The following is a 15,775-nucleotide window of genomic DNA, read 5'->3' on the forward strand; positions in this document are numbered from 1 at the left end:
CCAAAAGAAGTGGGATTGGATTTGTGAGGAGTCCTCACCAAAATCCAACTACCTTCGTAAAAGGCCCCGTCTTACATATTAGACATCAAAGCAAATGCAACTTTTGTTGCAAGTTTGGACACAGGACGCATTATTGTCCATTCAGGAAAATTAGTCCAAACAAATTGATTTGGGTTCCTAAAGGAACCATGACAAATTCTATGCAACATGATAGAAAATGTAGATCTATTTGTGAGGAACCCAAAAGCAAATGGGTACCTAAAAATCATCCCTTCCTATAAAAACATTAAAATTTTAGGCTGGAGCAAGAATTAATATTCTGCTCCTTGATTCTCGACAATCATAACCCAAAAGTCAAAAGCAACTCGCAACGCTTAAATTACGAGTGGAAATTATGAAATCACAAATGCGATTTGGATGCAACCTAATGTGACTTTTCAGAATTAGAAATATATGATTCACATATCCCCTTGATCATCGAATCTGTCAATATTATCCATTCATCATCTTCAAATCAAACCTTGTATCATGAAGAAACTAAGTATGTCATAAACTTGAAAGGATTACCAACTTGAACGAACTATCACAAACATGTGTATGACATTGGGAGTATGCACGTTATAAGATCTATCTTGATCGTACAAGTTTTTTTTTCCTTAAAATAAAAACTCATACGTAATCACGTAAGAAACGTTAATTGCTCTGAATGAAAACTTTCCTCAAGACAAAACATCTCTGATCAAATCACAACAAAGTGCTCACTGCCTGCAGGCGGTGGCACCTCTCTAGCTAGCGGTGGCACCTCCAGCCATCACGGGTTGCTAGCGGTTGCACCGCTCCAGCCAGAGGTGCAACCCCCGCAACTCTGCCTTTTTAACCCATGCTAGGGCCGGCGGTGAAACCGACCCCAACTCACTTCCCTTCCCTTCTCTACTCCTCCAAGCCTCCTCCATCCCCATTTCACCCCGTTTAGCTTCCCAAATACCTCCCATTTCGGAGCAAAACATCAAGAAGCCTTCCCTCTTTTGAAGATTCCACTATGTTATGGGATCTAGAAGATCCTCAAGGGACAAGGGAAAGAGGAGATTAGTAGAAGAGTTTGATTTCACCCTCTTTGATTCAAAAAACCATGCTGAAAAATTTCCCTCTTTCGAACTTAGAAGCATCAATAAGGGAAAATACGTAGATATACATGAACTTAGAGACTTAGAAACTATCCAATGGTTTGCAAACCTAGATCTACTTCCAATCTTGCAGATTAACGAACCCATCTATCCTAGGCTAGTTCGATTGTTTTACAATAACATACAAATAGATGAGGAAGAAAGGATGTCCACCTATCTTTTAGGACAATACATCTCAATCACTGATAGATTCATTTGTGATATGATAGGCATTCCCATGAAAAGCATAGGACTTTACTTTAGAGGATCATGGGCTGATGAAACTATTGGAACATCCTATGTTGAAGCCTTAGGAACAATCTTTGCCAATCCCGACATAACATTTGTTCCTAAAAGTTGTGAACATCTACTACCTATGAACACTAAATTACTTCATCATATCATGACTAGTATAATTCTTCCTAAACAATACCATCATGATGAAGTGAGTCAATTAGAATTAGGAACTATGTACTTAATCATGAAGGGACATGACATCTGTCTTGGCTATCTTATCCAACAAAGCATGTTAGAATTATCTAAGAAAGACATGATGCTCCCATATGGTGGTATAATTACTAGAATAATGAGAGCTTACGACATTCAAATACCACCAGAAGAAGAAGTAATGAAAGTAGATAGATTCAGCATAATAAACAAAAATCTACTTCACCGACTAAGATGTCACTATAGAAATGGTAACTGGGTTAGAATGCCTAGAAGAACTGATCCTCCTCAACCTGAACCAGAACCGGAAACACCAGTATTTAGGAGTACCCAATCTCCTCCGATCTGTCCCTTTGAGGAAACACATCCAGTTGAGCAAACTCATACATCCGTCGAAGAAATTGGGATTCGAATGGACCGATTCGAACAGAGACAAGAACGGATTGAACAACGACAAGATCAAATTCTATCAGAGCTACAGCAGATTCATAGTCAATTTGACTCCTTGCTTAGGCACTTTAATTTTCCACCCCATGAATAAACTTGTATGAACATTTGTTGTTGCTGTAAACTTCTTATGTTACTCACTTATGATATGCTGGTTGTAAACATCTATCGTGGTAAACATTTGTCTTGTGCCTTGTCGTAAAGGTTATCTCGAACTTTAATCGTATCGTTTCTTTCGATATGTGATATGTCCGAATTAAGAATATTGTGCTTTGAAACTAAAAGTTTTGAAAAACTTGCAATTTGATTTCATTAAAAGAGAATTAGGAATGTTGATGAAATAGATCAGATCACTTGATTGCCATGTTTATATGTGAAAATCTGTAACAAAATCTTGTCCAAATGCATCTTATTTGTTCGAATGCTATAAAACAGATTTATTCGTACACTTTCATAAGTTTCTGAAATAAATCTGATAAAGTGATTCCTGTGTATGTATTTCATCCTGTAATATCTTTGCGGGTAAAATGGATTATAACAAAAAGGGGAAGAAGTTTTCAAAGCAATCTATGTAAAATTCTTCTATAAGCTTGCTAATATTGTTTTCCTGGTATCACGATTACCATGCTTTTTGTTGATGACAAAGGGGGAGAAACATATGAATTGATAAACACTGCCATGATCATGTCTATGTCATAGTTGCAAATACTTGAGTGATGCTATAAACAATGTTATGGTTATGCCATCCTTGCATCACCAAGAGATATATGAACATGTGCTATAGTTTGCATTATGTCTTGAGTTGATATCCTATCTTGTGAAGTAAATGCAAACTTGCTAGAAAATCTCAAATGTGTGCATCATGTAATAGTCCTTCGCAGCTTTATATGATAATATTCAATTACATGATGAATAGTTACAAACACAATCATACAAACTTGATGATGTATGTCAAGCCTTGACATCATTCTTGAAGAGATACATCATGATGGGTATCATGATGGGAGTATTGATAAGTTTAACTGATCTAACTTATCAATACGTCACTTGAATTCTTAGGTCTTGAATTCAAGGTTGACTTATCTCAACTATGACATATAGATAGGGGGAGTTAAGGATAACTCCATTATCAATTGATTGTCATCATCAAAAAGGGGGAGATTGTTGAATCTCAGATTTTGATGATGAAGTCAATTGTCATTTGTTGTCTAATCTATGTGTTGAGATAAGTGTGCAGGATTAACTACGATGAAAGTTAGACAAGCAGCAGGAGTTGCGCCGGAGTCAAGATCATGATCACGTTGGGAGTTCGAGAGTTCAACGGAAGTTCGGACAGTCGTCGGAGGTTCTGCAAGAACAGATCCGAGAAATCCAGAAGCTTGCCAAGCGAAGCTCGTCGGAACTCGCCAAGTGGATCGTCGCAAAGTCCAGGAGTTTGCCGGAAGTCCGCAGAAGAATCACCGAGGGTTCATCGGATGATCGACGAAAGTTCGCCGGAAACTCGCCGGAAGAAGCGATTGACGCATCGGAGCAAAGCTGCAGAAATTGTCTTAGATTTAATCATAGTTAGCATGTTGATTAAGTTGAAAAATGGGAGGTGATCCCATTAGCTTAATCTTGGGGCAATTGGGCCCCTGAAAAGATTGAAATTAGGCCGAATGGAGCTAACCATTCGGACCCTGATTGCACCAGGAGGTGCAACCGCCTAGGCCAGGAGGTGGCACCGCCTGGGCTAAGTCTCCCAGCGAGACTGGGCGGTGCAACCGCCCCAGCCAGGAGGTGCAACCGCCTGAGCTCAGTCTTCGAGCTAGACTGGGCGGTGCAACCTCCCTGACAGAGAGGTAGCACCGCCTGAGCTCGGTCTTCGAGCTCTGGCAGAGAGGTGCAACCGCCTCAGTCAAGAGGTGGCACCGCCTGGGGCTTAGTCTCCGAGCCAGACTCAGGCGGTGCAACCGCCCCTGACAGAGAGGTGCAACCGCCTGGGCTCAGTCTCCGAGCTCTGCCAGGCGATGCAACCTCTCCAGTCAGGAGGTGCAACCGCCTGATCCCGGAATTCCGGGATTTGATCGTTTTGAGCTCCAAATTTGAACTGGGTTGGGGCCTATAAGTACCCCACCCATTCAGCACAGAAATCACAAGACCCACACCGAAATCTTGATTCTTTTTATGATTCTAAGAGCTCAAAATTGTTGTAAAGCCTTTAAGTCTCCTCCTTCTGTTCTTTAAGCTTCTGAATTGTAAAAGTGAGGAGAGAAAGGTTCTGTAAGGGTTGTCTCCTGAGCCCATCAAAAGGAGTGAAACTGTAAAAGGGCAGTTGGCCTTCGCCCATTGAAGGAAGGCAGCTAGTTGACGTCGGTGACCTCGTCGGAGGAGGAAGCCAAAAGTGGAGTAGGTCAAGACTGACCGAACCACTCTAAATCTCTGGTTTGCTTTTATTTCGAGTACCTTATCATTACTGCAAACCTCCTACATAACTACTGCTCTCTGTGCCTTTATGAATAAGTTCTAAGTGCTGATCTTTTCGAATCTGCATTCAGACATAAATCTGTGTTTTTCGTACGATCAGCTTACGTTTGTGTTTTGATTCTGCAAAACTGTCTTCTGCGCTTTTATGAACTAGCTTCTAAGTTTAGATCCCTTTGAAACTGTTTTAGACGCAAACTACGTTTAGACGTAAAACTGCGTTTAGACGCAAACTGCGTTTAGACATAAAACTACGTTTAAACGTAAACTGCGCAAACTGTGTTTAAACATAAAACTGTGTTTTAGACGTAAACTTCTTTTAAACGTAAAACTACGTTTAGACGTAAAACTGCGTTTAGACGCAAACTGCGTTTAGACGTAAAACTGCGTTTAGACGTAAACTGAGTTTAGACGCAAAACTGTGTTTAGACGCAAACTGCACAAACTGTGTTTAGACATAAAACTGTGTTTTAGACGTAAACTACTTTTAGACGCAAACTGCGTTTAGACGTAAAACTGTGTTTAGATGTAAACTGAGTTTAGACGCAAAACTGTGTTTAGACGTAAAACTGTGTTTAGACGCAAAACTGCGTTTAGATGCAAACTGTATTTAGACGCAAACTCAGTTTAGACGTAAACTGTGCTTAATCTTAAGTAATCTTAGAATCGGCTTTTACATCGAAATCGTTTTTATCGGACGAACGCAGCTTTCGTTTTTAAATCGCTGAAAGATTTCCGCTGCACTAATTCATCCCCCCCCCCCCCCCCCCCCCCCCCCTTCTTAGTGCTCTCGATCCTAACAACATGCAGTAGGTGTTGAGCTAGAATTAAGACAAAGATCACGTTGGGGGTTCGAGAGTTCGTCGGAAGTCCGGACAGTCATTGGAGGTTCTGTAGGAATAATCCGAGAAGTCTAGGAGCTTGCTAAAGAAGCTCATCGGAACTCGCCAAGAGGATCGTCGCAAGTCCAGGAGTTTGCCAGGAGTCCGCCGGAGCATCGTCGAGAGTTCGTCGAATGTTCGTTAGAAGTTCGCTGGAAGCTCGCCAGAAGAAGCGATTGATGCACCGAAACATAATCTACAGTATTGATGTCTTAATTATCGTAGTTAGCATGTAGATTAAGTTAGGATTGAGAGGTAATCTCATTAACTTAATCTGGTGCCAACTGGGCCCGTGGTAGATCCAAATTGGGCCGAATGGATCAATCCATTCGGACCCAGAATTCCTATCAAGCGGTGGCACCGCCTAGGAGACTTGGTCTCCTAGGAATTCTGGACGGTGGTACTGCCCTAGTTAAGCAGTGGTACCGCCAGAGCTCGGTCTCCGAGCTCTGCCAAGCGGTGGTACCGCCCAGATTGAGCGATAGTACCGCCTAGTGTCAGATGCCAAGTGATAGTACCACCCAATTATGGTGGTGGTACCGCCAGGATCCCAGAAATCTAGGAGATGACACTTTTGAGCTCCAAATTCAAACGAATTAGGGCCTATATAAACCCCACCCTTTCTGCATGAAAGGGTAACCAAAAAGCTTATTTTTATTCTAAGTATTTGAGAGCTTAAAAGTATTGTAAAAGGCTAGAAGTTCTTCTCCCTCTTTCTTTCTAAGTGTTGATCATTCAAGAGAGGAGTGAAAATCTGTAAGGGTTATCTCCTAAGCCCGTCAAAAGGAGAAAATGTGTAAAAGGTGGTTGGCCTTCACCTATTGAAGGAAGGCCTTAGTGGACGTCAGTGACCTTGTCGGAGGAGGAAGCCAAAAGTGGATGTAGGTCAAGATTGACCGAACCACTCTAAATCTCGATTTGCATTTACATTCTGCTCTTTATCTTAACCACAAACTGCCTCCATTGCTTTGCATCATCTATACTTCTGTTTGCTCTTAAGTTAAAGTTCTTTCCGAAATGGTTTTCGTACGAAAGTCTTTTTAACTGATGAAAGTTTTCTGCTGCACTAATTCACCCACCCCCCATCTCCCTTAGTGCTCTTGATCCTAACATCTAAAAGGCTCTCAATCATGTATTTCTTCTTTATAAACACTCATCACTTCATCTCCAAGCTTTCATCGATGCTGATTTGGCAGGCAACATTGATGATAGAATATCTACGTTAGCCTATATTGTCTTTCTTTGAGCAAATCCAATCAGTTGGATTTTTAAAAAACATAAAACAATGGCAAAGTCCATTATTAAAGTTGAATATCAAGCCATTGCTACCACCACTATAGAACTCAATTGGGTCACCAATCTACTATAAGAACTTGACATCAACTCCAAATCTACCTTTATAATATACTATGATAATGTTAATGTCACATACTCATGTGTCAATCTAGTATTCCACTCATGCATGAAACACATTGCTATCGACTTTAATTTTGTTAGAGATCAAATTATCAGATATTAACTATGGGTTTCTTACGTACATATTGCTGATCAACTAACAGATTCTCTCACAAAACTTTTCGCCCCTAAAATACTTTAATTATATCAGTCCAAGATTGAACTTTAAAGATTGACATGGAAGCTCAATTTTATAGGAGCATGATAGAAGATCAAGACAGAAGATCATAATTGAAGAAATCAATCATCTATTATTTGATGATGTTAATAACTAATTTCGTTATATAATTTGATGATTGATTGAGAAAAATCTTTTCCTCAATATCTATATAAATACTCTTTACCTCAATCAATAAATTCTTTTGACAACCTAAACCTATTTCTTGTTTCTACTGTCTTCCCTGTGGTCTGCAAGGCATGCAGGGTGCAATTCCTACTTGCAAGTCTCTTCGTTGATCCTTAGTGGCGGAGGAGCTCTCCACCGGCGACCGGGAGCTCCGAGAAAGCTACTTAGAGTTGGGTGGCAATCGGCCATTTTATATAAGCCGTTGGATCTTTGAATGTGTCATGGTTTTTGAATCATCGCGCCGTCGCTCCGCTTGAGGGAGTTCACATTGGTGTGAAACGTGGAGATTAACGCACACCGGTTTCTGATCCTTGTAACTTTTTGACTGATGTTCACCGCTAGATTCATTTATCTTACTTTTCTTCATCTTCTTTCATAATTCTGTGTCAAGCCTACTAATTTACATTTTTTTGGTGTTAATGCTGCTTTGTTCTAATATTTGTCGTCATTTTATTTTCTTGTTAATGGTGAATAATTGCTGGTAGATGAAATATATTAATATCGTAAGAGTGTTTTGATTAAAAAGGAGCAGATATATGATTTTTTCCTTATTATTGAACTCTCTATAAGGTGATAATTATAATCGAATCATCTCCGAATTCATGTTTTACGTGCGTTATCTGTGAAGTTAAATATGCGTGGCGACGCTTGTTGGCTTCTCCATCAATCAATCAATAAAAGACACTAGCAGATATGGCCGCAGAGAGAGTAGCTACTAAATCACAAACAATACGGACCACATGATATCAGCATTAATATTTTATTACAAAGTCATCCACAAATCACCAAACAAACACATAGAAAACAACGTTTCAACCTCCATCTTCCTCCCCATACACACCTGCTAAACTCATACATGTAAATATATACACAGAGAGATAGAGAGAGAGAGAGCATTCCCTGTAAGATTGTCGTTCTTGCCTCTTTCCACCGACCCCGTCCTCCGTCTCCACCATGCACTTCAATATCTCCAAAGTCCTCGACCACCGCAAGGACATCTCCAACTTTGTTGACCACCGCAAGGACATCAGCACCGAGAAGGAGGCTCTCGCTAACCTCCTCGCTTCCTCCGGCGATCACTTCCCTGGCTCGGACTTCCACCCTGCCGACCGCAAGACCTGGATGTCGGAGCTCGGCCCCGACCGGCTCAGGATCAACCAGATCGTCTGGCCCGGCACCCACGACTCCGCCACCAATGACATCGGCGTCCCGCTGGTCACCCGCCCCTTCGCGGAGTGCCAGACCCGCTCCATCTACGACCAGCTCGTCCTTGGCACCCGCGTCCTCGACGTGCGCGTTGAGAAGGGACGACACATCTGCCACGGCATCCTCCGGTCGTACAGCGTTGACGTCGTCCTCGACGGCGTCAAGCGCTTCCTCTCCGAGGCCGAGTCTGAGATCGTCATCCTCGAGATCCGCACCGAGTACGGCCACGAAGACCCGCCGGAGTTCGACAAGTACCTCGTGGATCAGCTCGGCGACCTGCTGATACACCATGACGACGCTGTGTTCGGCAAGACGGTGGCCGAGGTGCTGCCCAAGCGAATCATATGCGTGTGGAAGCCGAGGAACTCTCCGGCGCCCGCCGCCGGGAGCCCGCTGTGGAGCGCAGGTTACCTCAGGGACAACTGGATCGACACCGACCTGCCGAAGACCAAGTTCGACAGCAACATGAAGCACTTGGGCGAGCAGCCGCCGTCGGCCGCGAGGAAGTACTTCTACCGGGTGGAGCACACCGTGACGCCCAAGCCCGAAAATCCGGTGGTCAAGATGGTGGACAACGAAATCCGGCCGTTCGCGCGGCTGTTCATCGCGCAGACCTTCGCGCAAGGGTTCGCAGATCGGCTGCAAGTCTTCTCGACCGACTTCATCGATGAGGATTTCGTGGATGCGTGTGCAGGGATGACCCAAGCGAGGGTAGAAGGCCAAGGCATAAGCTGAAGAGGGTTTACGTACTCTACTCACCTTATCCGATTACGTTATAAATGCATGTCTTAATTTCCTGCATATTTTCTCAAGATGTTGGGGAGGATTATAGTTGGTGATATTAAATCTGTATAATCAAGATGTTTTATGTTAATGGTTAAGCATTGTCAACATCATTAACAAAAATTTACGTTCACGATTGTATTAAAGTTATTCATCTATATTTTAAGTTATTAAAATTTATTTTAACGTGTCATATTAGTATTTTAATAATAATTATTATTATTATATGTGATGGTGGGAGTTTGTTATCCTTGAGTCTTTATTGGCAACCACCGACGGGTTGTCATTTGGATCATTGCGTCATCCAACCCCACCTCAATAATGCAGTGTGATGATTGATAGAGCAATAGACAAGTGGAACTCTCCATCAAAATTAAATGATGTATGGACATTTTTGAATATCTTTGGATCGAATTCTATAATAAAGATCACGCCCTAAACTAATTTAATTGTTATAATCGAACAAGAACAGAACGTGATGTAAATTAGCTTAAAATAACATAAAGTTACTTGAACCTCTCAAGGGTGGGGTGTTAATTTGTGACTTGATAAATAAAGAACAATTATAAGCGAGCTGACAAGCCTAAATATCACACCAATGCTCTTAGTGGGGCCTATGATGGCAGCAATATTATTGAGGCTGCACTATGTGATGATTCCAGATTCATATCTATCCACAATATATCGGTCACCTTTAAATCAAAAATAATAATAATAATTCATATTATATAATCTTAACTCCGGTTCGGTTTTCTGGGTATTTGGAATTCGAGCAAACCGAACCCGGTTGGATCCGATTTCATGTTGTCCCATATTACTCTTTTATAAATGCAAAGCAATATAAGACTGGGATATAATTAGAACATGATCCAGGTTGATTGGCGGATTAAGCATTTCGATAATCCTCATGTATTAATTATCTTTCATAAACATCTCACAAGTACAACTAAAATAATATAAGTCATCGAGCTCATATTCAGCTACTTTTGCGTCAATAAATTAGTATATCCTCAGTAACTTAATTCGTCAGCGAGATTAGCAGAAGACGACGTGAAAAATTCCGCTACTGAGTTGGCCGCACGACGGGCACGCCGGGGCGACGCCTGCGGCGGCGCAGTCGGCGCAGAGGCAGAGGTGACCACAGGGCAGCACCGCCACGGTGGTGCTCCGCCACAGGCACAAGCGGCACGAACCGTGGGATCCCGTGCAGGACGGGACGTTAGACGACTGGGCGTCGTCGACCATGGCGAGGCCGCCGCCATCTCCGGCGCTCTCGCCCGTTCGCTCCGGCGGGGTCGCCGTCTCCCGCTCCAGCTGGGAGCGGAGGATGTTGGCGTTGTGTTGGGCCTCCAGGGCTTTGGCCTGCCACGCTATGGACTCCACCTTCACGTGCGCGAGCTGCTCCCGGAGCTGCGCGCACCGTCGCAGTGCCTGCTCTGCCTCCGCTTCCTTTTCCCGAATCCTTCGAGTCGCCTCCACCTCCGCCGCGCACAGGAGAATCTGGCAGTGCCTTCGCCACTTCTCCAACAGCGTCCGACGAAATTGATCTGCCTGCGCAAAAGATCCAACTAAGCCCATCACTGCTCCTTGTTCTGCGAACAGAAAGTTACACATAACACGGAGAGAGAGAGAGAGAGAGAGAGAGAGAGAGAGAGAACCTGAGCGCGGAGAAATCCTTGGACCTCTCCTTCGTATTTCTTAACGATAGCTGCGATTTCTTCGAAGTCTTGGGATGACGATGGAGGAAGGGGGCTGAAGTGGTTGAAGACCTGGTGCTGGTTTTGCTCTCCGAAGAGTTTGAAGCCGGTGGAGAGGGAAGGGGGCCTCGGCGGAAGCTGGAGAGGACAGCTCATCATCATCGGCGCTGATGAGTAGCCGTATCCTGGGTTGTTGCTAGTTGCAGTAGCGTTAACCTGCGCTGCTGCTGCGGTGGTCGCTGCCGCTGCCGGCTCCTTCCTCATCCGCTTGCGTGGTGTCTGGCTCGCTGCAGCCACAGCCGCCACCGTCGTCTCACCGATCAGAACCCGAGGTTTCAAGAGACGTATATCCAAAGCAGCAGAGTTGGACTTACCGGTTTGATTCCTGACCAACACTGGCGGCGGCACCGGAGGAGGGTCGACGCTCCGCTGTTGCTGCCCTCTGCATGCGATTCTCAGTTCACAAACGCATCAAAAGATGAAAACTTTGACACGAAACACACGAAATTTCGTTCATCGAAAGGCCAACATTTCGAGAAGAAACCTGTAAAAATTACGACAAAAAGGGGGAAAAAAAATCAAATTTTTAGCGCAGAAACAGTAGAAAGATGGATCACATGTTCTGATTCCGAACAACGGATGGCCGCTTCGCTCGAACTGTCATTGCCGATACACTAAACGACACAGACACGAGAGATGCAATCTAATTGCTGTCTCTTCGCATGAACTCACAACACGTACTCGTGGGGGTTTACGCGCATAAATTGACGCGTCCAAGTGCCAGTTTCGTCAACCAAATCAATACTTTCCAACACCGTGGTTAAAGATACAGTCTTGATGGTTTACTATAAGGCATAAATTAGTAGGGGAAAAGATATGGATGTATGCTTCACTTATAAATACGTGGAAATTGGTTACTTACTATCCTTTTTCTTCTTACTGTTTTTCCCAGGTTTCCTTTTCTAATTTTCCAAAACCTGGATTCATACGGCAAGTATACATTTTTTTCTCCTTTACCAAATTATCCTTGCTATGTTATCCAAATTAATTAAAATATAAAATCATCATCACGTTGTGATTAAAGTGGATAGTATTGCATCAATGTTTGCAAAATTAAGGTTATTTGATGGTGCCAGCGGTCTTTTTATTTGTCAAAAAACACTTGCTGATTACTGAATCTTGTCTGCCTAATCGCATTGGACAGATAGTTTTATTGAATAATGTCAAAATAAGGACCTTAAATTTGCTTATAATAATGCCAGTTGGATCAAAATAAAAAACAATTAGATTATTGGACATCTGCATTTTCCCATATGAATTACCTTTATTTGCAACTACCACTTTACTATTTATGAATTGTCATCTGTGGTAGATTAGATACGACAACTACTACTTTTACATTCAAATGGAGCCTTTATTGGTTGAATTATTTTTCATGGTAATGGAGTAATTGCAACCATTTTTCTTCAAACATTGTGGTCATACTCGACAAACAAGAAAAGAACAATCGTTCCAAGAAAGGCTCCTCCACGCAGTTTGTCAGGAAACAGATCTGCTGTTTGCAAATATATATGTCAAAAAAATTATATGATCTCATATGCTAAATTTTAGCTATAGATTACATGTATTTCCAAGAGAATATGCCTATATTACAATACATTTGCACATGTTAACCGTGAACTATTGATGGCAGTGTATTGGGCTTCATTCCAATTATCTTAAAAGATTTGCTCTATGATCTGCAAAACTTTAATGTGGACTTGAGTCCAATGTTTTGCTCAAAATTTTTTGTTAGAAATACTAGGTATATAAATATAAATATAAATAAATATATATATATATATACATATATATACATATATATATACATATATATATATATATACATATATATATATACATATATATATATATACATATATATATATACATATATATATACATATATATATATACATATATATATACATATATATATATATATATATATATATATATATATATATATATATATTCTCATAAGCAAATTTAGCAAATCAAGCCATTTACAAATAGGCAAATATCACCAAATCGAAGTAGGATTTGGAGTCTCCAATATTAAAAGGGGTGATAGGGATCACGCGGGGACGAGAATCAAATCATACAATTTTGTATGTTACATTGAACATTATCACATTTCATCTAGATTTGCATTTTGTTTAGGAATTTACTTTCGTTCACTTCATGTTAAGATACACATTCTCTTTTGCAAGATCTTAATCAAGGCTGAATGCAGTGTTTTCCTTTAAAATAGTGATCTTAATTTGATATTAATTGCATGTACAAGTTTGAAAATACCATATCCACGTTGAATCATTGAATTATTTACATGCTTGTTTAATCGCATTAATACTATGTTAGGGTACATTTTGATTATCCAAACTGGAAACTGATTTGGATCAAACCATCTTTCTTCCGGCCTATCTCAAGGTAGAGCTCATCAAGTTGCACATTTGAATTTTGTAAAACTGCATCGAGGCACTCCCGATAATATCTCTTTGATGTTTAAATCAATAATCTAGTTGGATAAGTTAGATTTAGATTGCTCTGTCTTTTGAGAGTATATATATATATATATATATATATATATATATATATATATATATATATATATATATATATATATGATCCCTTTTATAGTGGATGCTTAGAAGGACTGTTACACAGCTAGTATAGTAACATAAGCATAAGAACAGGCCATAACCACCTTTCATTAGTGTCGAGCTATTATATATGTTTGTTATGCCATTTAGAACCACCATGCTAGACCATTACGCCTACATTGTTACACTTGTTCATCGTGCTGTTTGTGCGACAATGGGTGCACGAAGATCGTCCGTACTCATTTTCCAACTGGCATTTACCAGATATGATTATATAAGGTCAAAGTAATGACAGAATACAGCTTCAATGGTACCCACATGTCAGCTAGGTGGCTTGGCCACGTGGAGATGAGGTGTCAGAGCAATAATGTTAGCATATGTTAGTGATGGATCAACCACATCATTTTTACTATAACATATGCCTCCCCACTTCACGAGTTGAGTAGCATAGTGGATAATTAGTTAACAAGTATTATTTGATTGATATATATATCATCGATATAAGAGGTTATGGAATGCTTGACTTGGGATGCTTAATAGTGATTCTATTGTTCTAGTAATGTACTTGGTCCTTAGACTTGAGATACCAATAATGTCTTGTATGAGTACTATACTTTTTGATATCAGACTTATAGGTTTAAAAGTTTCAGATCTATTATGTATCGATAGAGGATAGAGGATCAACTTTACGAGGGCTATTGTGTATCGATAGAGGATCATTTGCTCTCGGTATCAAAAGAGGAATATCTCATTTGTTCTTTCTTAGACAAATCCCTAGCTAGGTCATTTAGATTGAAAGAGAAAGAGTTCTCTAGGAGAATCTGATTAAAGCGAGACTCAAGTAAAAACCATATGAGTTTGACAACACCGTGCCCAGTATACGGTCTCTGATATATTAGATGAATGAGAGACTATAGGTACATGATAATTAAGGATAGATAGGTCTAAATAATTGGATTCTCTTGTATTGTCTGACGGCTACGACCTAGTGGCCTAGTATGTCCGCAAACGATGAGTCGAGTAAATTATTATGAAGATAATAATTCACTAAGTCAAAAGAAGTTCAGACAGGTATGACTCACAACTAGCTCGATATTGAGCCTAGAGAGTCACACATATATGGTAGGTGTTCCGACGAGTAGATGTTACGACATGCAATATCCGTCAAAGCCCTTATCTTATTAGATATCCAATAAGTCCATGAATTATTGGATCCTATGAATGAGATCTAATAAGAGCCAATGAGATATTATTAAATAGATATCCACTAATATAAGAGGCATTGGTAATTGGATGAAGATCTAATACCCAAAATGGTAGGATCCATTATGGTTAAGTAGAAAGAGGATCTCTATAAATAGGAGGAAACCAAAGAACTATAGGCTAGAGGCTTCTTGGTTGCACCTCCTATTCTCCTCTCTCTTCTTCTCCTCAAATAATAGGTGTAGAGATATATGTAGTGATTTTAGGAGCGTCATTATAGCCCTACTGTATGGATCACCGCTATAGAGGAGGGTGCTTGACCTCCTTCATCATCTCATACAGATCTGCAGGGATATACGTCTCTCTAGGTAAAACACAACTATCTCACACGTGGATTTAAGTTTCGCAGGTTTTTGCGCACTAATCTTCGTACAACGATGAATATATTTTTCGAAATTTTGGGGGTTTTATTTTCTGTTCTTTTGTTGCGCATGTGATGTCGCTCCCAGATTTCCCTACAAGATATATAGGAATTTAAGGATATACGATCTCTTAGATAACATAATTTCTCTTGTATGCGTGATTTTTTAATTTTGTGATTTTTTGGGCGTCAATCTTTGCACGACGATGAAACCTTCTTTTATATAAGAAATTCTAGGATTTTTGTTTTCTATTCCTCCGCTAAGCATGTGATGTTACCCCAGATTTTTTAATACTGCCAATTGGTAGTACCACCACTTAACGGTTTAGGAGATTTTGTTTGGGTGGTACCATCACCAATTTGGGTTGTACCAATGCCTAACACTAGTGGTACTACCGTTGAGTCTTCCGAAAAATATGCACTTTATACGTTCTAGCTCATAAGCGATTTCATTACCTATTCTGGTGGTGCTACCGCCAGACCCAACTTTAGATCACTAAATGGGCCTAAATCAGCCTCGACTCAAGCCTAATGGGCTCATAATTGAGTTAGCATGGTTACACCCGAGACCAAATCAATTACAACATAAACTACTTCGATCAAGACATAACTTATTACAAG

The 15,775-nt window shown here is 40.8% G+C and overlaps 2 protein-coding genes across 2 annotated transcripts; one reads left to right on the plus strand and one right to left on the minus strand.

Annotated features, from left to right (window-relative positions):
• Positions 1–8,022: 8,022 nt before the first annotated feature.
• On the plus strand, positions 8,023–9,371 carry LOC103998544 (uncharacterized). The gene has a single exon (XM_009420037.3). The coding sequence runs from the start codon at positions 8,157–8,159 to the stop codon at positions 9,141–9,143; it is 987 nt and encodes a 328-aa protein (XP_009418312.2). The 5' UTR covers positions 8,023–8,156; the 3' UTR covers positions 9,144–9,371.
• A 713-nt stretch (positions 9,372–10,084) lies between these two features.
• LOC103998577 (E3 ubiquitin-protein ligase BOI-like) lies at positions 10,085–11,699 on the minus strand. Its single transcript, XM_018818039.2, has 4 exons — positions 11,506–11,699; positions 11,263–11,330; positions 10,850–11,175; positions 10,085–10,742 (listed from the first exon to the last, which is right to left on the minus strand). The coding sequence occupies exons 1-4, from the start codon at positions 11,550–11,552 to the stop codon at positions 10,227–10,229; spliced, it is 957 nt and encodes a 318-aa protein (XP_018673584.2). The 5' UTR covers positions 11,553–11,699; the 3' UTR covers positions 10,085–10,226.
• Between the last annotated feature and the right edge of the window lie 4,076 nt (positions 11,700–15,775).

This window comes from Musa acuminata, chromosome BXJ1-9 (assembly GCF_036884655.1).
Source record: "Musa acuminata AAA Group cultivar baxijiao chromosome BXJ1-9, Cavendish_Baxijiao_AAA, whole genome shotgun sequence".
Taxonomy (NCBI): Eukaryota; Viridiplantae; Streptophyta; class Magnoliopsida; order Zingiberales; family Musaceae; genus Musa; species Musa acuminata.

What these genes read in the sequence shown, in the direction of transcription:
- LOC103998544 (XM_009420037.3), top strand. Translation starts at nt 8,157, where the DNA reads ATGCACTTCAATATCTCCAAAGTCCTCGACCACCGCAAGGACATCTCC.
- LOC103998577 (XM_018818039.2), bottom strand. Translation starts at nt 11,552, where the DNA reads ATGACAGTTCGAGCGAAGCGGCCATCCGTTGTTCGGAATCAGAACAT. An exon ending in GTTGTTCGGAATCAGAACAT is followed by an intron (nt 11,331 to 11,505) that starts GTGATCCATCTT and finishes AATCGCATGCAG; the next exon opens with AGGGCAGCAACAGCGGAGCG. An exon ending in AAGGATTTCTCCGCGCTCAG is followed by an intron (nt 10,743 to 10,849) that starts GTTCTCTCTCTC and finishes TCTTTTGCGCAG; the next exon opens with GCAGATCAATTTCGTCGGAC.